At 40.0% G+C, this 26,147-nt stretch overlaps 1 protein-coding gene across 1 annotated transcript in view; it reads left to right on the top strand.

The window, feature by feature from the left end:
- LOC145052064 (serine carboxypeptidase-like 20) overlaps nucleotides 1-26,147 on the top strand; it is a 29,757-nt gene extending 3,610 nt beyond the window's left edge. Inside the window, exons 7-14 of the mRNA XM_078999872.1 lie at nucleotides 28-129; nucleotides 305-385; nucleotides 468-725; nucleotides 1,491-1,556; nucleotides 1,654-1,775; nucleotides 24,176-24,289; nucleotides 25,574-25,619; nucleotides 25,938-26,147. Coding sequence (XP_078855998.1) covers nucleotides 28-129; nucleotides 305-385; nucleotides 468-725; nucleotides 1,491-1,556; nucleotides 1,654-1,775; nucleotides 24,176-24,289; nucleotides 25,574-25,619; nucleotides 25,938-26,021 — 873 coding nt within the window. The 3' untranslated portion in view covers nucleotides 26,022-26,147. The remainder of the gene's footprint in view (nucleotides 1-27; nucleotides 130-304; nucleotides 386-467; nucleotides 726-1,490; nucleotides 1,557-1,653; nucleotides 1,776-24,175; nucleotides 24,290-25,573; nucleotides 25,620-25,937) is intronic.

Raw genomic sequence — 26,147 nt, 5'->3', positions numbered from 1 at the left:
CTGTGAACTAAATTTATTAGAACACAGGGTTACATTATCGGAAATGGAGTTTGTGATGAAGTGTTTGATGGAAATGCTTTTGTTCCGTTTGCGCGAGGGATGGGGCTCATTTCGGAGGAAATATTTCAGGTAGTACGAGCTTCCTATCATATTCCTCTGTTCCAACAATGAACACTTTGACTTTTCAGGTCAAATCAATCACGTTTTAGTTTCAAAATTGATATGGATTTATTTTGCATATTTGACATCCGCAGTGGGGTTTTTTAAACGGTTGTTGGCATAACTTGACCCTAAACATGTGCAGGATGTTAACAAGGAGTGTAAAGGGATATTTTACAGACCTCCAAGCCTAAAATGCGAAATGAAGCTTGACTTCGTTGACCAAGTAATTAATTGTTCTTTATTCTTCCAAAAATTACTATTCTATGATACATTTGCTTACCTTGGATTTGTACACCTGCATCCAGCATTTTGACGGTTTAAACATATATAACATTCTCAGCAAGTGCTTTCACGATAAAAGTATGATTAGACATGAAAATACTAAATTGCCCATGAGCTTTAGGAAATTGGGTGAGACCGATACACCCTTTCCTGTGCGAACCAGAATGTTTGGGCGTGCTTGGCCTTTTAAAGCTCCGGTGAAGCCTGGTTATGTGACTTCTTGGCCAGAGCTTCTCAACAATACAGTACTTCTCAACAACACACGAGGTGTCCCATGTCAAGTAAGTCATTTCAAAACATAATGACTATTTCTTATTTATTTTCTGTCACACTGATCATCACAAAATATTTGTGGTTTGTTTTATTGACGGGGCATTTTGGGTATTTTTTTACTAGTCAATTGCATTTATTTATGACATGACAAGGCAGAAAAACGTTATAGTATGCTTGACTCGTATTGGACTTGGAATGATGTATATTATACGAAAATTGCAATTTATTGTCCCGTTCAAAGAGTCCAACATCGGTTCTAAGAAGAAAGTGGTGGGGGTTTCCGTTATAAATAGATATTACGTTTTACATATTTCTACACTATGAAGTTTGTTGAGGCATGACTTTACTCCAAGTTTAAGTTGGAGTTAGTCAAGCTTTTTTAAATGAGCACTTTGGGATAAGTCTTTTGACCACTAGTTTTTATACATGTTGAATCAATTATTTTTTTTTATTAAACCTGGTTTTATCTTGAACCAATTTGGTTGCACTTGGTTAGGGAACCATGTGTTTTCTATTTTGGATTCGCCACCGAATGGAATCACTCTCGACAAAATACATAAATGCACCCCTTAACCTCAACATCAAAAACATAAATATAAAGATGCCCGATCTTCTCAATGCAACCTTAAAGTCAAATATTATATTCTTCTTGGATAGAGTGACCGATTGGCTTATTTATTTATTAATTTATTTATTTTTTATTTTGGGTTGTAGAAACTTAAAACATTTGTTGGGTTTTGATAGGACAAATGGTTTCTATTTTTTTTTTGTAGGACCGTAGTGTGGCAAAAATATGGCTAAACAAAAAAGAAGTTCGGAAGGCAATTCATGCCGACCCGGTAAGATAAAATAGGTTTCTATTTATAGTAAGATTATTATAGTAAGATTATGCAGATGAGATTTTCAACAAATTGTGAAGTTAAATGGATACTTCAGATTAGTGAGGCCGGAGAGTGGGAACCATGTACGGGTAGGCTCAGATATCATCATAACACGGGAAGCATGATCAAGTACCACACAAAAATCATCGCTCGGGGTTATCGCGCTCTTATTTTCAGGTACACCCTTCTTTATATATTGCAATCTTATGATGCTTTTGTTGGGTAAACATTAGGATGATGGTGGAGAACCGAATTCAATATGGATCGCGTAAGGTCACTTTCAGAACTGATATTTTCACCCTATGCCATGGTTACAAGAAACCTAGTCTAAGATAATAAAAATAACACTTGTGAATCCAGACATAAAAACACAAACCAAATTGCTAGACGAATTTTGAGTTTGTTATAGAAGAGAGAAGGCTAAGAAGACATTAATGATGGCTCAATAGAGGAGTCGTATTTATACTTTGACAAATTAGGGTTTCCGTCTTCAAATAAATTAAACAAATCGTGAATTAATGGCATAATAGATGGTTTCCAAAACTGACTAGATTTGTTAATATTACCATAATTACCCACTAGAACTAGGATTTTCCACTATTAAACTAATTCAAACTTCTGAATACCTTTTGGGGCAGTGTCCCTAGGATTCCACAAGGGGGTGCAACCTTCTTGACCCCTACCATTTTGTTGTACCGGCTTATAATTCGATCTTATATGTAATGGCCCAAATTTTACAAAGAAATTTTTCATTTTTAATTAGTCAACCATTTTTCATAAATCATAAAGATTCCAATAATTGTTTTCAAAACCATCAATATTACAACTTTATTATTTTCAAAACATCAAAGTGTTCCCCAAACCATATCGGAAAAGAGAGATAGAGTGCACGTTGCATCATTACGCCTTGCCTTTTCCCTTGGACTCTGAAGTACCTGAAACAAATCCACAGGTGGTAAGATAAAAGCTTAGTGAGTCTCCCAGAGAATACCCCACACAAACCACATATCACATTAGCTATAAAGCTACATCTACCACATAACACATGTCAATTAGCCATAAAGCTATCTCTACCGTTATCCATAAAGGCTATCTCTACCATCAACCATAAAGGCTGTCTCTACCATTAGCCCTAAGACCATCTCTACCATTAGCCATAAGGCTATCTCTACCGTTAGCCATAAAGGTAATCTCTACCATATATCATGCACAAATACATATCACACCTCTACGTAACAAGTAAACCAACTATCACAAGATGGGTCGGCCTTGGTGCCTTAGACCCATTGGTATGGTGAGAAAACTCACCTTTTAAAGGCTGAACTGGCAAACTGGATTCATGTATGTCCGGTGCTGCTCTTCCCAAACTGTTTATAATCAATGAGTACATATCTCAACATAGTCCCATAAATACCCCCAGGATCAACCCTGGTCAAAGTCAAAGTCTATAGTCAAGGTCAACAGTCCATATTGACCTTGACTCGCCGAGTATAATCATTCACTCGTCGGGTTCCCTGCTTAACTTGTTGAGTTCCTTGGTGTTTACGACCGTAAACCACCAACCGTACACCTTTGACTGTAAACCCTTGGCCGTAAACCGTTGGTCGTAAACCCTTGGCCGTAAATGAGAAAACCCTCTCGACTCACCGAGTCACTTGCACGACTCATCGAGTCCCCCAAAGTTCATCATGATTATGATCCTTTCTAGTGGGATTTAAGGTCCCAAACTTTAGATCCATCATCTCCTATTGTAGATTTCACGTAAAGTTACAAACTTTACGTGTATGCAAGGCCTTTCATAACCATAAACACCAAAACTAATCCTCCAACAAGGTTTTCATACATGGAGAGGAATAAGCTTATAAAGCATGAAACTTTATGATATTTGGGACCTAGTGAGGTTCAGATCTGGAACCATACCCTTGTGATAGGTCCATATATAGGCTTGCTTCCATTTCCTCAACGTTTGGTCATGAACTCCCAAATAGAATCTAGGCTTAAGGTAAAAGATTCATACCTCAATTTGATGCCCAAGACGAACTAGATGCTAGATCCAGTGTTTTCCCCTTGATTATTCTTCTCTAAACTTGGATTCCTTCCCAAATTCCAAAGTCAAGCTCTCAAATGCAGACACTTCACACACTAGAGAGTTTGCGGCCGTACACAGTCTCTTATGATGTTAAGGGGGGCTATAAGAGCATTTAATGAGGCTTATATAGGGGCAAACCCCAAAATTAGGGTTTTCATCAAACAACACTGACTCGTCGAGTCAACCTTCTAACTCGCCGAGTCACTTCCGATTCGTGCCCCTGAAATACTACCCTACTCGACGAGTTGAGCTCCCAACTCGCGGAGTCCATGCATGAAACTTCTCCATTGGCAAGTTTCCAACCAATGCTCAAACCAGGTGTTACAAATCTATCCCACTTGAACTAGACTTTTTCCTCAAAGTCTGCTGACCCAAACAAATCTTGGCAATGCTCTCGCATCTCCTTTTCCGGCTCCCAAGTCCATTCGAAGCCTCTTTGATGCTGCCATTGCACTTTCACCAGTCTTACTTCTTTATTTCGAAGATCCTTGGTTTTCCTATCCAGCACTGCAACGGGTTTCTCAATATGGTTCAAACTCTCATCCACCAGGATATCGCCTAGAGAGACGACCGCGGCCTCGTCGGTGACACACTTCTGAAGCTGCGACACATAGAATGTGTTGTGAATCTGGCTAAGCTCCTCTGGTAAATCCAAACGGTAGGATACTTTACCCACTCGTGTCGATATCCTGAATGGCCCAATATATCGGGGGTCTTAGATTACCCCTCTTTCGAAATCTGATGATTTCCTTCCAAGGAGACACCTTCAATAACACGAAATCTCCCACCTGAAATTCTAACTCTAACCGTCGTTGGTCAGCATAACTTTTCTGGCGACTCTGCGCAACTCGTAGTCGGTCTCGCACTTGCTGAATTAGTCCCGTAGTCTTGAGCACTACCTCTGTGCTCCCCCATGACTCAGTGTCCAACCTCATCCTAACAAACCGGGGTTCTACACCTCCGACCATATAACATCTCAAACGGAGCTCGATCGATACTGGAATGATAACTGTTATTGTACGAAAACTCTACCAGTGGGAGATACGTATCCCAACTTCCTCCAAAATCCAACACGCATGCCTACAACATATCCTCCAATGTCTGTATTGTCCTCTCGCTTTGTACGTTGTTCTGGGGGTGATACGTCGTGCTAAAATGTAGCTGAGTGCCCAACTCCTCGTGGAATTTCTTTCAGAACCTAGATATAAACCGAACATCGCAGTCAGAAACTACCGACACAGGCACCATGTGTCTAGCCACCACCTCACGCTCGTAAATATCTTCCAACTTCTCGGCGAATATACTTTCGGATATCGGAATGAAATGGACACTCTTCACCAGTCTATCCACAATCACCCATATGGCATCCATACCCCTCGCCGTCCTTGGCAACTTCGTAATGAAGTCCATTATTATCTCCTTCCACTTCCACATCGGGATGGGTAGTGGTTGGACCTTACCATGAGGCCGATGATGCTCAACCTTGACCTTCCTGCAAGTCAAGCACCGCTCTACAAACCAAGTAATTTCCCGCTTCATGCATGGCCACCAGTAAATCAGCCTCAAGTCCCTATACATTTTCGTAGCTCCTGGATGTATAGAGAACTTGGACTTATGTGTTTCCTCTAATAACTTCTGTCTCACTCCCCCAATCACCGGTACCCATACTCGGCTACACTGCGTCAAGAGACCACGACTATCCTTAACAAATAGAGGATATTGTCCTCGGATCCTATCTACCTTCCAATTCTCTATCTTCACTCCCTCAACCTGAGCCTCTTTGATCATCTCTAACAATGGAGAGATCACCGGCATCCTCAAACATACATTCCCGATCGGGGAACCTACCGTCTTACGACTCAAGGCATCGGCCACTACGTTGGCCTTCCCTGGGTGGTATAGGATCTCGCAATCATAGTCTTTTAGCATGTCCAACCACCTTCTTTGTCACATGTTGAGGTTTTGTTGGTCCATCAAATACTCCAGACTCTTGTGGTCGGTGTAAATGGTACATCGTACTCCATACAACTAATGCCTCCAAATCTTGAGGGAAAGCACTACTGCCCCCAATTCCAGATCGTGAGTTGGGTAACTCGCCTCATGCGGCTTCAACTATCGCGAGGCGTATGCTATCACATGTCCTCTCTGCATCAGTACTGCACCCAATCTGGAAATCGATGCGTCACAATACACCACTAAATCATCTAACCCCTCGGGTAATACAAGGATTGGTGCCTCGTACAACTTCTACCTTAAGGTCTCAAAGCCCCCTACTGATCCGAGCCCCACCGGAACGTCACATTCTTCTTGGTTAACCGGGTTAATGACACAACAATCTTGGAGAAATCTTGGATAAATCTCCGGTAATAACCCGCTAAACCCAAGAAGCTACGAATCTCTGATGCATTCTTCGGTACTTCCTATTGCATCACAGCCTTAACCTTGGCTGGATCAACCAAAATACCCTTCTGATTGATGATATGCCCCAAAATTTGTACCTCTCACAGCCAAAGATCGCACTTTAAGAACTTGGCATACAACTTTTCTACCCTTAGGGTCTCCAGTACCTCCCTTAAGTGTTGTTCGTGCTACTCCCTGGTCTTAGAATAGACCAAAATATCATCAATAAAAACAATCACCGACCGATCCAGCATCGGTCTACACACCCTGTTCATAAGATCCATGAACGTTGATGGGGCGTTGGTGAGCCCAAACGGTATCACTACAAACTCATAATGCCCATATCGAGTCCTAAAAGCCATCTTCGGTATATATTCATCCTGAATCCTCATCTGATGGTATCCCGACTGAAGATCAATCTTGGAAAACCAAGACGTACCCTACAACTGATCGAACAAATCATCGATCATTGGCAACGGATAACAGTTCTTCACCGTTAGCTTGTTTAGTTCCCGATAATCGATACACATCATGTGAGATCCATCCTTCTTTTTCATGAAAAGAATTGGTGCTCCCCACGGGGAATTGCTCGAACAAATGAACCCTCGGTCTAACAGCTCCTGAAGCCGTGTAGATAACTCATGCATCTCGGGTGGTGCCAACCAATATGGTGTCTTTTCCAACGGAGCGGTACCCGACACTAAATCGATGCGAAACTCCACCTGCCTCTTCGGAGGCACTCCTGGTAACTCTTCGGGGAAAACATCCCGAAAGTCCTGAACAACCAGCACACTGCCCACATCCTTCGTGATCTCCACCCTTGTATCCGAGATATAAGCCATAAATCCTGAACAACCCTGCTGCAGGAACCTCTTAGCCCTCGCAGCCGAACAGAGGTTCGGCCCCTGCGATGCTCTATCACCATGTACTACCAATTCTCCCCCACTTGGGGTTCGAACCTGATGGGTTTTAAGCATTCTAACACTTCCTAAGTGTACATGCAACCCTAATAACCTTGGATCTATGTTTGTCTAATTATCATGCAAAGTTGAATTCCAAGGTTATATTCCTATCTAGCATACATGGGGAACAATTTTTAATTTGAATGAAAGATAGAACAACTTACCTTGTTGTTGCTTATGTTCCTTGAAACCTTGTGAGCCTAGCACCCCAAGTGTGATGCCTCAAATGCTTCACACAACACCAAATGCTCTTGGAAAGACTTTTGAGAGAACACACACTTCTTAAAATCAGCCTAGCCCTCTTGTTTCATATGTGTAGCCGATTTTGGTGGAGAATGGGATTCTTATATAGTGTTGACACATCTAGGGTTACACCATGTAAACCCTAATGTGTCATGACTCTTCATTTCCATGACCCATGGGTTTGTAACTCCCATGGAGCATCCATGGAGCATCCTATGGGTGGAACCCAACTTGATAATCCATGGAGCCTCTTAGCCCACTATACAAGATATGGATGGTTTACATAATCAACCCATATATTTAATTAGTTATCTTTTGATCACTTAATTAATTCTAAATTAATTCTTGATCAAACTAATTAAATAATATTATTAATATATTAGAACTTATAATATATTAATAATCTCCAAGTGTTATTTCTCTCATTTAGTCTATCCAATTGCATGGTGCCATGCAACCCAAATGGACCATGCCGGGTCGGGTCAAGTACTTATCAGAAATAGTTATGGACTTAGACACCTTATCCAACAGTCTCCCACTTGGATAAGTCTAATAACTATAACTACAGTACTTCAGGAACCGATCGGCAATCGTAGCTCTTTCAAGGTCTCTCGGAACTGAGAAGATGATGATACGCCATTTAAGATAAGTGATCATATAATCATCTATTCTAGATATCAGTCGGACAAATACATGGAACAATGTCTTACTTATTGTCCAGCAGTTTGTTTCCCGATTTCCGATTTGTTTGACAAAGAACTTAATTGAACACATCAACTTAGTTCTGACCGGGCCCGGTACATAGGTCAAAACAAAATCATCGAGGGGCCCAGATATCAACTTCTAATAAAAGAAGGAACATATAAACTTCGACTCATATGTTTGTTCTACCACTCATTGAATTATACACAAAAGCACGTTTTATAACATCGAGTTACCAATGCGTTTTCGTATAATCGATGCATAACCAACTCGTAAGTAACAAATCATATCTCTAGGTTTGAAGACTTATATGATATTACCATCTCACGATCACTCGAGATAAATTCCACGAAGTGATTCCAGTGAGCATGGGTTGAGTCCAATGCTCAGAACTTATGAGCACTCATGATTGTTGTAGCCATGTCCAACACCTTAGACCTCTGCAACCAATCATGACAGTCTTGATTCATACCTACTTCCGACATATGACCGACTGTGGAGGTTTGAATAATATGATATACCAAAAATAATTATTCTGGAAGTCAAAACATGCAAAAGAAATATAGTAAAGGATCGACAAGAGATAGCAACACTTTACTCATAAATAAAACACCTTTTATTCATCATCTAATGTCAATTACACTTTACAAATTTCGAGGTTATCTAACTACTAAATCTAATATCATCCTTCAGCCCTATGCTCTAAGCATGCTGGAGATGCTTAACCCGAGTCAGTCCCTTCGTGAGGGGATTTGCTGGATTCTCATCCGATGATACCCTCTTTGCCACGATGACTCCTTCTTCTATTCGATGTCTGATAAAATGGTATTTTCTGTCGATGTGTCTGGATCTCCCGTGATCCCTTGGTTCCTTGGCTAAGGCAACAACGCTTTCACTATCACATAAAATTTCCATTGGCTCTTTAATAGCTGGTACAACTCCAAGGTCTCCAATGAAGTTCTTCAGCTATATCGCCTCTTTTGCTGCCTCGCTAGCTGCAATATACTCTGATTCACAAGTTGAATCAGCCATTGTCTCTTGCTTGGAACTCTTCCAAGAAATTGCTCCTCCGTTTAGAGTAAAGACCCAGCTTGACTGAGAGCGGAAATTATCCCTATCAGTCTGAAAGCTAGCATCACTATATCCTACAACTCTCAAGTCATCACTCCCACCGAGGGTAAGGACCCAGTCCTTAGTCCTCCGTAGGTACTTGAGGATATTCTTTACCGCAGTCCAGTGTGCCTTGCCAGAGTTCCCCTGATACCTGCTAACCATGCTCAAGGCAAAGGCTACATCAGGTCGAGTACACGTCATAGCATACATGATCGATCCTACAGCCGAAGCATAAGGTATTCGACTCATTTCTGCTATCTCAGCCTCAGTACTAGGGCTTTGTGTCTTACTCAATCTTGCGTTACTCTGGATGGGTAACTCTCCTTTCTTGGAGTCCTGCATGCTGAATCTCTTCAGCACCTTATCCAAGTAGGTACTCTGACTAAGTCCAATTAGTCTTTTACTCCGGTCTCTCAAGATCCTTATCCCTATAATATAGGCAGCTTCTCTTAGATCCTTCATAGAGAAACACTTCCCAAGCCAAGACTTAACTTCCTGCAGAGTTGGGATGTCAGTTCCTATGAGTAGTATGTCATCCACATACAATACCAAAAAGCTAACTATACTCCCACTAGCCTTGACATATACACAAGACTCATTTTCACTCCTAGAAAAGCCAAATTCCTTGACTTTCTCATCAAAGCAAAGATTCCATCTGCGAGGTGCTTACTTTAACCCATAAATGGATTTCTCAAGCTTACACACTCTATTAGGGTACTCTGTATTGACAAAACCCTCTGGCTGACTCATGTAGACATCCTCAGCCAACTTTCCATTAAGGTAAGCGGTTTTGACATCCATTTGCCATATTTCATAGTCATGAAATGCGCCTATGGCTAACCCTCTGGCTGACTCATGTAGACATCCTCAGCCAACTTTCCATTAAGGTAAGCGGTTTTGACATCCATTTGCCATATTTCATAGTCATGAAATGCGGCTATGGCTAACAGAACCCTAATAGACTTAATCTTGGACACTGGAGAAAAGGTCTCATCATAATCAACTCCCAGAGTTTGTGAGAAACCCTTTGCAACCAGTCATGCCTTATAAGTGTGTACTTTATCATCCATGTTGGTATTCTTCTTGAAGATCCATTTGCACCCTACTGTCTTACGACCTGGTACATTCTCAACCAAGTTCCAAACTTGATTCTCATACATGGACTGTATCTCGCTGTCCATTGCCTCTTTCCACTTGGCTGACTCAGGGCCTGCCATGGCTTCCGCGTAACTGTTAGGTTCATCCAGACCTATCAGTGTCTCATCACTGATAAGTGTATCACCTTCCACAGTAATATGGAATCCATAGTAATGCTCAGGTGCATTCCTAACCCTTGTGGAACGCCTCAGAGGTACAGACTTGTCAATTGGCTCAACAAGAGTTTCCTCCTCAAGTTGAGTGCTAGGTTTTGAAGTTCCTTCACCGCTTGAATCTTGAATTTCTTCAAGATCAACTTGCCTCCCACTATTTCCTTGGCTTATGAACTCTCTCTCTCTCTCTCTAAAGAAAGCCCTCCTAGCTACAAAGACCACATTTTCACTAGGTCTGTAGAAGAGGTAACCAAAGGATTGTTGTGGGTAGCCGATGAAAATACACCTCTCGCTTCGAGGTTCGAGCTTATCATGAGTCTCGCATCTCACGAAAGCCTCGCAACCCCAAATCTTGATGTGATCTAGTTTGGGTACTTTACCAGTCCATATCTCATGAGGAGTTTTGGCAACTTTCATTGTAGGGACTAGATTAAGGATATGGGCGGCAGTCTCTAAGGCATACCCCCAAAATGAGATTGGTAGCGAAGCTCGACTCATCATGGAACGAACCATATCCAACAAGGTTCGATTACGCCTCTCAGCCACACCATTCAACTGCGGTGTCCTGGGAGGTGTCAATTGTGAGACAATCCCACATTCCCTAAGATAGTCAAGGAACTCTGAAATAAGATACTCACCACCTCGATCGGATCGAAGCTTAATATTCCTGCCCAATTGATTCTCGACTTCCTGTTTAAATTCCTTAAACTTTTCGAAAGTCTATGACTTATGCTTGATTAAGTAGACATATCCATATCTACTGTAATCATCAGTAAAAGTCAAATAATAACGATTAGCATCCCTTGTGGCATGTTTGAAGGGCCCACACACGCCCGTGTGTACAAGATCCAACAAACCTTCACCCCTCTCACAAGAACCTGTGAAGGGTGACTTTGTTATTTTTCCAAGTAAGCATGATTCGCAACTATCATCTGACTTTAGGTCAAATGACTCCAAGACTCCATTCTTTTGGAGTTGGCCTATGCGTTTCTTGCTTATATGTCCAAGACGACAATGCCATAATGATGCTTTATCCAAGTTATTATTAACAGAATCAATACACAATACATTATTTCCTAAGTTATCAACCACATATATTGTTTCATACACGCCATCACAAGGTAATGTTTTAAAATAAAGAACATTATTAAAGAAAGCATTAATAGAACCAACTTCATTATCAAATGAAAAGGTGAAACCTTGTTTATACAATACATGAAAGGAAATAATATTTCTTGCCATTTTTGGCGAATAACATTTATTCAAATCTAAACTAAACTCACTAGTTAGCGATAAAGTATAAACTCCAATCTTGGTGACAGGTAAAGCTTTCCTATTCCCCATGATTAGGTTTATTCTTTCTTGCTCCACATTCGCACTTCTTCTTAGTCCCTGCAAATCAGAACAGATATGAATACCACAACCGGTATCAAGGACCCAAGAGTTAGAATGGGGTGAGTTATTAGATAAGATAGTGTAAATACCTGCATGGTTGGGTTTAACTTTCCCATCCTTCACATCTTGCTGGTATTTTGGGCAGTTCTGCTTCCAATGTGATTTTTCATGGCAATAGAAGCATTCAGTCTCTTTTGGGTCAGAAGAAGGAGTGACGAAACCTTTCTTGGTTCCACTTGAAGAAGATCCATCAAGGGTCCTAGCCTTGGTACCCTTCGAAGAGCTCTTTCTCTTCTCCCCTCGACTTTTCCCGATTGCCAAAACTGGGGTGAAGTTTGGAGTAGGAGTGTTAACAACCGACTTCCCCTTAAGACTTGTTTCTGCGGTCTTGAGAAGACCCCGAAGTTTGCTGAGTGTGACCTCTTCCTTATTCATGTGATATGTCATGCGGAATTGATCATAGCACGATGGTAAGGAGTGCAAAATGATATCTATTGCAAGCTCCTTAGGGAAGTTCACATTAAGCTTCAGCAACCGATCCACATACCTTTGCATTTTCTGCATGTGGCTCGTGATGGATTCCCCGTCATTCATCATGGTTGTTATTATGGAGCAGATGATTTCATACATCTCTTGTCGTGCACTTTGATGGTATCTTTCCATCAGATCTTGGTGCATTTCAAAAGGGTAGAAGTCCTCATAGGACTTTTGGAGTTTCGCTGTCATCGTAGCCATCATGATGCATGCCACTTTGGTAGCATCCCTTTCATGTGCCTGAAAGTCAGCGATCTCCTGGGGAGTTGCAGTGGTCTCATCAATCTCCTTAAGCTCCTTGTTGAGGACATATTCTTTGTCCTCATAGCGGGTAATCATCCTGATGTTTCTAATCCATTCATTGAAGTTGGATCCATCAAAAGTGACTTTCCCACACAAGTTCATAAGGGTAAAGGAGCCATTAGGATTTGAGCCAGAAGCAGCATTGTTTGAAGACATCTAAAGGAAGAGGACACGATTAGTTTAGATATTAAGAGAGTCCTTAATCAAAACACTCAAATGTAATATTAAGGCTAGGATCCAATCACAATATATTATAACCTAGAAAAGGTATGTCGTAATCCAAGCTATAACATATTTGAAAGGTAGGTGAATGATGATTCACCAATTTCCACCATGAAAAACGAAATATTAAATATTAGGTTTTTGATTGGTTCTTTAGAAATTCCTAGATTCTTTTGAGATTCAATGAACTTTTCAAAGGCATGTTTCAATCTCGAGTGTGCCCTCCAAGTTTTGTGACTGGGATACCGAGGATCACAAAACGAGGTGTGAAGTAACCATGCAAATCACTTGGTACCCTTAAATTTTATCACTCAATCGATGTGCCGGTAAACCACACACGCTCCACCGATACTATGATAAACCTTAAGTCACCCTTTACCTACCTTGTTAAGTCCAAGTTAGTGTGCCGATTAACCACACACGCTCCACCAACGACTTAAACAAAGTGTAAAGTGTAATTTCATGTATTAGCACCTTATTCACATTTTTCCTAAAGTAACTAAGATTGGGAATTTAATAAAAGCATTTAGTTACTTTATAATATTCATCATACTTTTAATGAGAATTTATAAGTCCTTGTCTTACCCGTTCGGCTAACGAACCTCCACTGATCAAGGAAGCGGTGGGTGAGAGTGGACACCCATTAAGTTGTCGTTTTATAGGCAACAACCTTATACCCCCCTTATAGACCGGCTTCGTGAATGAGGCGTACTAGCGGTAAGACGACTTGCTCTTATATATATATATATATATATATATATATATATATATATATATATATATATATATATATATATATATATTATTAACTTATAAAGTATAAGGGTTGAATTTTAACTTTTAAAATTCTAAGGGTTGGAACTAAAGTTTTTATCAAGACTTTACTTGTTCCAAAACTTGAGGGCAAGTTTTGTAAACTTTCAAAACTTTTCATTTCATGTAACTTATGAGTTAATTAGAGTATTAAAAATGAAGACTCTTCATTTTTATAACCCATGTGGTCTTTTAATGGTTTTCAAACAAAGTGACTTTTGGTTTTCCAGAACTTGAGGACAAGTTATGGACTCCATTAAAACACATAATGATCATGAATTAATCTACCACATAGGTTACAAACAATTCCTATAATCATCTAAACATCATAAGATCAAGAACATGAATATGAACACTTTCATGAATCAAAAATTACACTTAAAACTTTGTAATTTTGATAATTGTCATTGTAAATGGATTAGCATGAACATTACACCATCTAAAATAAGTTTTCAAGTACCAAAACAGTTTAGGGTAATGTTTCTAGTCCATTTCCAGCAACAAAAGTCGTAAATCTGCATTCTAAGGCTCCTACTCGTCGAGTGCACGAACCTACTCGGCGAGTATGATGAATTTACACATGAACTCGGCGAGTTCATCAGGCAGATTGCACAATATCGACTTTTTTCAACAATTTTGCACAAATAACAAACAAACAAGCCTAGGCTCTGATACCACTGATGGGTTTTGAGCATTCTAACACTTCCTAAGTGTACATGCAACCCTAATAACCTTGGATCTATGTTTGTCTAATTATCATGCAAAGTTGAATTCCAAGGTTATATTCCTATCTAGCATACATGGGGAGCAATTTTTAACTTGAATGAAAGATAGAATAACTTACCTTGTTGTTGCTTATGTTCCTTGAAACCTTGTGAGCCTAGCACCCCAAGTGGGATGCCTCAAATGCTTCACACAACACCAAATGCTCTTGGAAAGACTTTTGAGAGAACACACACTTCTTAAAATCGGCCTAGCCCTCTTGTTTCATATGTGTAGCCGATTTTGGTGGAGAATGGAATTCTTATATAGTGTTGACACATCTAGGGTTACACCATGTAAACCCTAATGTGTAATGACTATTCATTTCCATGACCCATGGGTTTGTAACTCCTATGGAGCATCCTATGGGTGGAACCCAACTTGATAATCCATGGAGCCTCTTAGCCCACTATACAAGATATGGATGATTTACATAATCAACCCATATATTTAATTAGTTATCTTTTGATCACTTAATTAATTCTAAATTAATTGTTGATCAAACTAATTAAATAATATTATTAATATATTAGAACTTATAATATATTAATTATCTCCAAGTGTTATTTCTCTCATTTAGTCTATCCAATTGCATGGTGCCATGCAACCCAAATGGACCATGCCGGGTCGGGTCAAGTACTTATCAGAAATAGCTATGGACTTAGACACCTTATCCAACAGAACCCTCACCAACTGCTGCTCATAGTCAATCATGGCCCAGATGGCCCCCAACCAATCCATTCCGATAATCACTTTCAGCCCTCACAACAGTATCGGGATGAGGTCGACACAAAATCTCTCACCGAGCACACTTAGGACACAGTCTCGATACACCCCCACAACACTAATGGTGCGGTCATCTGCAATCTCCACCTCGAGCGGGGAATCCAAAGTTCTCGGGGCGTCCTAAAACTTCTTGCTAAGCGCAAGAGATACGAACGATCGGGTAGCACCCGAATCAAAAAAGACATGAGCAGACATACCATTGACCAAAAAGGTCCCTATACAAGCGTATAATACACATAAGCAAAACAGATACCTAGAGCAGGGAAGCATAATTATGTACCAGCCACGACATCTAGCGTTGCGTGTGCCTCCTTGGTAGTCAGCTGAAATGCACGAATCTTCACTGTTGGAGCTTCTGCTTTAGCAGGGAAACCATCTATAATCCTCGTATTGGCGGGTGCAGGCGCCGCCACCGCTCCTCCTCCTCCCTGCAACTTCGGACAGTTGACCCGCTTATGGCTGGTCTGGTTGCAGTGAACAAATTAAGCCTTTCGCGAGGCAGACCCTGCTCATACATCCTTGTTGGCCACATGCATAACATCCCAAGCCTACAATACGGCAAGCTCTATTGTGTACCCGACTACACTTGGCACATCGGCCCTGACCCTGCTGGCCCTTGCTGGAAGTGTCTGTCGTCTTAGGTTTCTTAGTCTGTCCTACTGCTGCCTGAGCCTACTCAGGCTTCTGCTTCGTGTGGGACTCCAGCTCTATTTCCCATTCCCGGGCCTTCTCCACCATTTCATTCAGGGTCTTACACCCCGTAAAGCTCACAAACTCTCGAATGTCGTACCTCAGCATGGAATTATATTGGTTCCGCCTCATTTCCTCATCGGTAGCGTATTGTGGAATCAACAAAGCTCGTTCCCAAAACTTGGCGGTGATTTCCGCCACAGTCTCGGTGGTCTGTTGCAAATCATGAAACTCTCGCACTAAATGTTGCACCTCAATGGGTGGTGCAAGATCCAGATCAAATCGCCGAACAAACTCGGCCCACGTCATCTCAGCCACCCCGGCTGGTCCCACATGTCTAGTAACCTCGCCCCACCAATCCAGGGCTCTGTCTATCGGCATCCAAGAAGCTAACCCAACCTTTTCCACATTCGGGAAAGAACTCGTGCGTTGGGTGTTTTCAATATCCGCCACCCAGCGTCGACTGACAATGGGGTCCCTGACACCAAAAAAGTTTGGCGCCCCATACGCCTTGATCTCCCGAAACGAGGGAGTTCAGGCCCCCAACTAGCCCGCAACAATCTCAGTCCTGAATGATCTGAGTCTCTCCTCCATGATCTCCATTATGCCTCCTTGACCATCCCAAAAATGAATGGGGTAACGTCAAGGATTCCCTTGGTAACCTCGGCTGCAATAAGCTCACGCAGCCTCTCATCTATGTCATCTGTAGTGTCACCCAATCCATTCTCGGATCCAGATCCCGATCCTGATCCTCCCGCCCCGAAACGTGTCACTACCATGCTGAACTGGAATATCATAAATCATAACGATCAGGATTTTCATAAAACAGATCTCTCCACACCGGCCCTCCTTGAAGTTTTCAGATCTAACATTGGCTTGGGTACAGGTCCTGTGCTTCCAGTAATACATGCCCAATACTAACTACCATACCTACCTGTACCTTTCCCCAAGGCTCGACCTGATAATTCCAATTTGTCCCAAATAAACCATATACTACCAACCACCGCATAACCCACATCCTAGACTGTTCTAAGATTTCCTCTACCCACATCAAACAAACAAATCATTACATGTTGCCTTTATGCATGCAAATTATACACAGAAGAGGATCAAATAGACTTTCGAATAAATTTTACCTTAGGACCACAACCAAACAAGGAACAGGAAGTAAGGCCAAATCGATCATTCTAAGGCTATAAGCTCCTAACCGTGTATAATTTAAAAATCATACACATAGCAAATTCCATACGATTATCCAAGTTTAAATATCAGAATAGCATGACTAACATATTGGGGATATACTTACTTGGCTCGGCTGATCACGCGCGTTGCACTTTCATATTTTCCTTCCTTCAAAAGCTTTTTATGTTATTTTTTTGAAAACAAATTTACCCTTTCCTTAGTTTGAGTCCTGACACACTCGAGAGTATGCCCGAATCCCTCAAACCAAGGCTCTGATACCAACTTGTAACAACCCAAATTTTATAAAGAAAATTTTCATTTTTAATTAGTCTACCATTTTTCATAAATCATAAAGATTCCAATAATTGTTTTCAAAACCATCAACATTACAACTTTATTATTTTCAAAACATCAAAGTGTTTCCCAAAGCAGATCGGAAAAGAGAGATAGAGTGCACGCCGCATCATCACGCCTTGCCTTTTCCTTTGGACTCCGAACTACCTGAAACAAATCCACATGCGGTAAACTGAAAGCTTAGTGAGTCCCCCATAGCATACCCCACACAAACCACATATCACATTAGCTATAAAGCTACCTCTACCACATAACACATGTCAATTAGCCATGAAGCTATCTCTACCGTTAGCCACAAAGGCTATCTCTACCATCAGCCTAAGCAGTTATCGCGGTCGAAATTTCATTAGCGGTCACATGCCGCTATTTGAAATCGCGGTTATCGCGGTGGTATAGCAGTGATATAGCGGTTTTTTAATATTATGTATAATTTATATTATATATTTATACAAAAAATTTATACTAGATTATTAATACTATATAGAATTAATATCATAAAAAATCATATAAAAACAAAACATAATCTATATATAATATTCTAATATAGTAATATGGAAATTAAAAAAATGTCAAAATGTCATCGTAACTCAAGTCGTTCATGGTTTCTAAGTACTAAAACAGACGAAAAAAGGAAGTTGTCATTTGTTGTCTTCTTGTTTGTAATTAATTATATTTATTATTTGGATTATTAAGACAAAAAGTGTATTGGACTAGTTAAAAAATAAGGATTTAATATTGAAATAACACATAATCGTTTCTTTCTTTGTCAAAGTAGCTTAATATGTACAAATTTGTAAAAGCGGGTGTAGCGCCGCTATAGCACTAATGAAATTCGCGGTAAATAGCGGTCAATAGAGCCGCTAATAGCGTCACCACTATTCGTAAACATTATTTCAAAATAGTAGTTCAGTAACATCGCAAAACGCTATAGCGCTGCTATAACGCGCTATTGATAGCATAGCCATCATCCATAAAGGTTGTCTCGACCATTAGCCCTAAGGCCATCTCTACCATTAGCCATAAGGCTATCTCTATCGTTAGCCACAAAGGCTATCTCTATCATCAGCCATAAAGGTTGTCTCTACCATTAGCCATAAGGCTATCTCTATCGTTAGCCACAAAGGCTATCTCTACCACATATCAGGCACACATACATATCACACCTCTACGTAACAAGTAAACCAACTATCACAAGATGGGTCAGCCTTGGTGCCTTAGACCCATTGGTATGGTGAGAAAACTCACATCTCAAAGGCTAAACTGGCAAACTGGATTCAGGTATGTCCTGTGCGGCTCTTCCCAAACTGTTTATAATCAATGAGTACATATCTCAGCATAGTCCCATAAATACCCCCAGGGTCAACCCTGGTCGAAGTCAAAGTCTATAGTCAAGGTCAACAGTCCATATTGACCTTGACTCACCGAGTACAATCATTCACTCGTCGGGTTCCCTGCTTAACTCGTCGACTCGCCGAGTCACCCGAGGGACTCGTCGAGTTCCTAGGTGTTTACGACCATAAACCACCAACTGTACACCTTTGACCGTACACCCTTGGTCGTAAACCCTTGGCCATAAACGAGAAAACCATCTCGACTCGTCGAGTCCCCCAAAGTTCATCATGATTACAGTCCTTTCCAGTGGGACTTAAGGTCCCAAAATTTAGATCCATCATCTCCTATTGTAGATTTCACGTAAAGTTACAAACTTTACATGCATGCAGGGCCTTTCATAATCGTAAACATGAAAACTAATCCTCCAACAAGGTTTTCATACATGGAGAGGGAATAAGCTTATAAAGCATGCAACTTTATGATATTTGGGACCTAGTGAGGTTCAGTTCTAGAACCATACCCTTGTGATAGGTCCAGATCTAGGCTTGCTTCCATTTCCTCAATGTTTGGTCATGAACTCCCAAATAGAATATAGGCTTAAGGTAAACGATTCATACCTCAATTTGATGCCCAAGACAAACTAGATGCTAGATCCAGTGTTTTCCCCTTGATTCTTCTTCTCCAAACCTGGATTCTTTACCAAATTCCCAAACTCAAGCCCTCAAATGCACATACTTGACACACTAGAGAGTTTGCAGCCGTACACAGTCTCTTATGATGTTAAGGGAGGCTACAAGAGCGTTTAATGAGGCTTATATAGAGGAAAACCTCAAAATTAGGGTTTTCATTAAAGATCACTGACTCGGCGAGTCACTTCCGATTCGTGCCCCTGAAATACGATCCTACTCGACGAGTTGAGCTCCCAACTCGCGGAGTCCATGCATGAAACTTCTCCATTGGCAAGTTTCCAACCAATGCTCAAACTAGGTGTTACAAATCTCCCCCACTTGAACTAGACTTCGTCCTCGAAGTCTGGTGACCCAAACAAATCTAGGTGATGGTCTCGCTAGATCGACTACATTAGCAACCCCTTTGTATTCCGCCTTAGCACTAGATCAAGAAATAGTTGTTTGACATTTGGATGATCAGAAAATCAAGTTGTCCCCAAAGTAAACATAGTAGCATGAGGTAGAACGATGGGTGTCCGAGCAATCCGCCCGATTTGCATCAATGTATGACATAAGGTTGGTTGGTGAACTGGCACTCATGTATAACCTCATATGCAGTGTGCCCTTAACGTATCGAATGATGCATTTTAGAGTGTTCTAGTGGGCAGATCGAGGTGCATGCATGTGCATGCAAACTTGCTGGACAACGTAAGATATATAGTTTATTGGTGAATGTTAAGTATTGAAGAGCCCCAACAAGGCTTCAGTAGGTAGTCGGATCGTCATTTAAGTCACCTGCTTCACTACTTAGTTTTTCGGTTGTATCTACTAGCGTGTGTACCAAGTTGTAATCTCCTATTTTGGCCCGTGCTATTATTTCTAAAGCATATTTTGCTTGAGATAAGAGCATGTTGGTAGCGTCACGTTTGACCGAGATGCCAAGGAAGTAATGTAGGGAACCTAAGTCCTTCATAGAAAACTCAGACGAAAGGCATGATATAAGTTATTAGTGAAGAACCGAAGAGAAGATGGTGAAGATGATATCGTCTACATATAAGAGGAGATAAGCATTGTTGGTGTCGTGACTGTAGACAAATAGAGAGTGATCACATGTGCTATGTCGAAAACCAAGAGTAGTAACGTAGTCTGTGAAACGTTGGTACCATGCGCGAGGTGCTTGTTTCAAGCCGTATAAGGACTGTTTTAGTTTGCAAACATAATTTGGAAATATGGAATCTCGAAAGCCAAGGGGCTGATGCATAAAAACCATCTCAGAGAGGTGCCCGTGAAGGAAGGCAGTTTTTGACGTCAAGTTGGTTGATTTCCCACTTTTTGTATAAAGCAATGCTGAGAACCATCTGGATGGTAGCCAACTTATCGACTGGGCTAAAAGTTTCCTCGTAATCGACACCCACCTATTGAGACCTTCCATCACAAACCAAACATGCTTTATAGTGCTCTAGGGCACCATCAGCCTTTGTTTTATGTTTAAAAATCCACATACATCGAATAATGTTCATGTTAGAGTGACCAGGTACTAAATTTCAAGTATTATTATTACTAAGAGCGTTAAAATCGTCATTAATGGCATGGTTCTACTCAGGTATAAATAGTGCATCAACGAGGTTGTGTGGGAGTGGAGCAATGGTGGTGATGGTAGAAGTATGTAAGGATAAAGGTTGTTTTGGTTTAGTGATGTCGAGTATAATCCGGGTGGTAAATATGCAAGGTAGTGGAGGTGGAAGTGGCGGATTTGGAATATGAGTGGGTAGTTAGGCATTGGTAGTAGGAGGTGATGGGATATTTTGTTGAGAGGTGGATTGTCAGTGATGATAGTAAGTATGGATGAGAAGTGGTGTGTCGACGGTAGTAGTGGAATTTGTAGGCAGCGGAGTCTTTGGGGAGGTGGGTGTGGGGCTACTTGACTTGGTAATCTGAGAAGAGCCGGGAGATGTTGGGGTGGAGACAGGAGATCTTTGGCTAGTAGGATAGTTATTCAAATCCCAGACGGTTGGATGTGGTTCAATTATGAGTGACTGTTGAAGGAAATCATAGACATGAGGGGACGAGTGAAGTTTATCAAAAGGGAAAACATGTTCATCGAATACAACATGTCAAGATATTATGATCTTACGAGAGGAAAGATCGTAGCATTTATACCCCATGTGATTGGTGGGGTATCCAAGGAAGATAAAAGGAGAGGATTGGTTTGCCAGTTTATGATTGGGGGTGGAAGGTGTGAGAGGATAGCATAGGCAGCCAAAAACTTTAAGGTGATACTAAGTGGGGTGTTTGTGAAAAAAAAAGGAAAATATGAGCAGAATAGTGTTTTGTTTTGTGGGGAAGAATATTGAGAATATACGTTGCCATTTGAAGGGCATGGTGTTAAATGGTGGTAGGGAGAGATGTATGAGCAAGGAGGGTGCGAACCATGTTATTGATGGTGCGAATGGTTCATTCTGCTTTTCCATTCTGAGGCGATTTGTGAGGACAATAAAAACAAAATTGCATGCCACTAGTAGTGCAGAAGCTTTGAAAGGATCGATTGTTATATTCGATGCCATTGTCACACTAGAAACATTTTATGGAATGTTCAAATTGAGTGGTTATGTGGTTATGGAAGTTGAGAAAAAACAGAAAAGACTTTTGATTTTTGGATAGTGGGTAAGTCCATAAGTAAATAATGTAATCATCAATAATCAACACGTAATAACGGTGACCTCCCGAGTTAAGAACCGGTGAGGTCCATAGATAAATATGAACAATATGAAAAGGTAAAGATGTAAAGGATGTAGAAGCATAAAATGGTAGCTTTTTATGTTTTCTAAATACACAAGACTGACAAATATGTTTATTGTAAAAGGAACAAACATAAATAAAATTGCTTTTATTTAAAAAACGTAAAGATGATCCGGGATGTTCCAAGCGATGATACCAAAGATCTTGTGACAAAGCAGCAAATGTGGAAGAATTGGTGAATTGTGTATTTGGCAGTAAAAGAGGGTAGAAATCTTCGGTGCTATCACATCGGAGGATAGGAATCTGCATCTGGTTATCCTTTACAAGACATCCAAAATGGTCAAATTCAATAGTAACAAAACTATTAGTGGTAAGGCGACAGACAAATAAAAGGTTTTTGACGAGGTTAGTAGCATTCAAAATATTTGAGAGTTTGAGAGGTGGGAAGGGAGGTTGAAGTATGGTGTATCCAGAACCATGGATCGATATATGTAAACCATTACCAACGTTAATACGATTCGGTCAACTATTATTGACATAAGTTGAGAGTTTACGTGTGCTATTTGTCATGTGATTGGTGGTGCCTGTGTCAAGATACCAATTGGGCTCCATATTCAGTGTCATCGTGTGCATGGCCTTTTTGATATTAGTTGGAGTGTATGAAGATTCAGAAGAAGCATAAGTGCATGAGGTGGACCTAGAATAGTGGTTGTTGGTTGGTGAAACTGATAATGAGGAGTTTTGGGGTATGGAATGGATGGAGAGTTCCAACTAGTGCCATTATAGTTCATCCATGGTGGTTGATGCTTTTGAGTGTATTATCCGTGCCCACGACCGTGTCCCCGACTCTTTTCGCGCATGCCCCTACCTCCGCCACGATAAAAACTTTCAGAGGTGCCTCTAATCGAAGACCGAGGCTGATGAAATTAGGGAGATTAGGGCGTATCTGAGGTATCAAGCCGATCATGAGTTCTAGAAGCCGCGACATTGGCTGATGGCGGTGTGATAGTAGTAATCGATGAAGCAGTAAGGGCATTGTTGGTAGGTGTTTGTAGAGATTTCCTGGTTTCTTCAAGACATAATTTTGATCGGGTAGTGTAGAAGTCGAGAAGCAGAGTATATTATTGGAGAAGAGTATCAATGCTATCATTTTGATCCGTAAGGCCAACGATAATTTGTAGCACCAAACGTTGATGATCAACAGGAGCATCCACATCAGTGAGTTGGTGTGAAAGTCTCTTGTCTTCTTGACAGTAAACAACTATATTGGCAAAGTTTTCAAGTTTGGTGTTGGTAAATTTTTGTTGAAGGTATAGAGCTCTAGCATGTTTAATATCGATAAAGATATGCTCTATTGCTTTCCAAACATTAGTTGTGGTGGCTCCTGGAGTGAGGATGGTGATGATTAGATCCCTAGATATTGTCCCATATATCCATTGCAGAACAATCGCATCTAGGTGGGACTATTTTTCATTGGTCTTGACAGCAACATCTTTTTCACTCGTAGAAGAGGGAGTGGCTTTAGAAAGAGGTAGAATATGACTGATTACTTGGAAAGCACGACTTGATGTTTGATACGGTAACAACAACATGATGAAGAGGAGTTGACATTGTAGTAGATGAGATCTAATGAGTAGAACATGAAGAAGAGATGAGAGGGACGATGATCTGCAACTAAGGTTGAAGAATTTTGGTTGCTAAAAATACAAATTATCACAATATAATCCACCAGTCTAATAACCATGCATTCACCGAACATATAATATATAGTACAAATAATAATCCCTTTAACTCACATACTAATTCCAATTACATAAAATGTCTGATGACACTAAAATTACCAACAACTTTTGTTACAATATGTTTTTCTCTGTTTTGTTATATTTGGTTTTGTTTTGTTTTTTCTTATCTTGTGTAAATAGGAAACACAAAATATAATGAAAATAAAAAGTTATATTAATTTCATATACTCATGCAGCGGGGATCATGATTTGTGTGTTCCTTACACCGGAACTGAAGCTTGGGTACAATCGTTAGGCTACAAGGTTATCGAAGAGTGGAGAAGTTGGAAGGTCGATGGCCAAGTTGCAGGGTATGTCTTTGTTTCCCAAAAAAATATATGATACCAAAACATGACCATTACTCACGTGAAGCTTCACCTAAATGGATTGATAAAAAGAAGAGGGTTCAACAAGGAACCATTTTAAACCTTAGAACCAATGAACCAACATTTTCTCAACTTTTAGAGCAAATTTTTCATCAAAAAAAAAAAAAAAAAAAAAACTAAAGATATAGATATTCATAACATTTTATCCTCCATCCATTGATATCAAATTTGATAAAAAAAAAAAAAAAAAGATTGATTTGTTTAGATTCACACTATGAATTTGTTTAGATTCACATCGTGAATCTGTAAAGATTCACCCTATGAATTTGTGCAGATTCATACAGTAAATTTATACAAAATTAATGATTTATAGTGCAGATTCACATTGTGAATCTGAACAGATAAAAAAAGTAAAAAAAAAAACAAAATTTTTTTTCAAATTTGATATCAATGGAAAAAAGATAAAAAGTTATGAATTACTATATTTTTAGAATTTTTTTCGATGAATAATAAGATCTAAAATTTGAAAAAATAATGGCTCATTGGTTTTAAATGGTTCCGTATTAAACTTATATATATATATATATATATATATATATATATATATATATATATATATGTTCCGTTGAGATTAAAAATAAAATAGAGATCTCGAGATTCAACCTCAGCCACGTATTTCACATCTGCCGCTCTAACCCTTCGGCGTACCGGCGCAGCAGGTCTGGTGTAATCATAAATGATTACACAGTGCCACCCGTTCCTTTCTCCTCCGCCACCATCCCCACAACCGTAACCGCCACCGCCACCACCACTACCACCACCTCTGACACCAGTTGACCCCACTATTGTCACCTCCATTACATATACCACCGCCACCTCTGTCACCACCACCTTTTCTGCGACTAACTGTAATAATCATTTATGATTACTCAATCTGTGAACAGACATATATGTATGATCATTTATGATTATGCATATACGTATAAACATGTATAATCTTGTATGATTATACCTCTCTGCCATATAAACATTTATGAGTAGGTATACATTGTTGCTGCTGGTACGCTGGAGCATTAGAGCGGCAAATGCGAAATATATGGCTGAGGTTTAATCTCAAGATCTCTATTTTTTTTATTCTCAAGTGAATTGTCCCTATATATATATATATATATATATATATATATATATATATATATATATATATATATATATATATATATATATATATATATATATATATGTTGAAATATTTCTGCAACACTGTTGCAGATACTTACGAGCATACGAGAACAACCTCACGTTTCTTACTGTCAAGGTTTGTCACACGTAAATGTATATGCAATCTCTCAATATTTAAGATGCTTGTAATGAAATGATGTTCTAAGATGTTCAATTTGAATGCTTCGCATATCCAAGTGCATAAATTTTGCTTTATTACATGGTCCCACATCCGATCATATATCAGACACATTATTTTGCAAAACGGTATGACACTAGAACAAAGCATAGTGCATGTTTAAAGCATAAATTGGATATAGTGTAAGATGAGACGAGTTTACACATTTAATTAAGTATTAACCGGCGAGAGCCTGTGTGTTGGTTTGAAACTGATTATAGAATTGATATGATGCAGGGATCGGGGCATACGGTACCCGAGTACAAACCCAAAGAAGCATTGGCGTTTTACTCCCGTTGGTTAGAGGGAAATAAAATATAGAAAAATCTCCATTAATTGTTTTCAGGAGTTGTTAGTAACAAACTACCGTGCTTTGTTAATTTGAAAATAATTTGGTGTTATGAAAAGGGAAAGGTAACATAACAAATGGCATGTACAGTTTTGTTT

This window comes from Lactuca serriola, chromosome 5 (genome assembly GCF_051521515.1).
Source record: "Lactuca serriola cultivar US96UC23 chromosome 5, Lser_US96UC23_V15, whole genome shotgun sequence".
NCBI classification, from domain to species: Eukaryota; Viridiplantae; Streptophyta; class Magnoliopsida; order Asterales; family Asteraceae; genus Lactuca; species Lactuca serriola.
The sequence above is the reverse complement of the archived record's forward strand: the minus strand, read 5'-3'. Positions and strand labels throughout refer to the sequence as shown.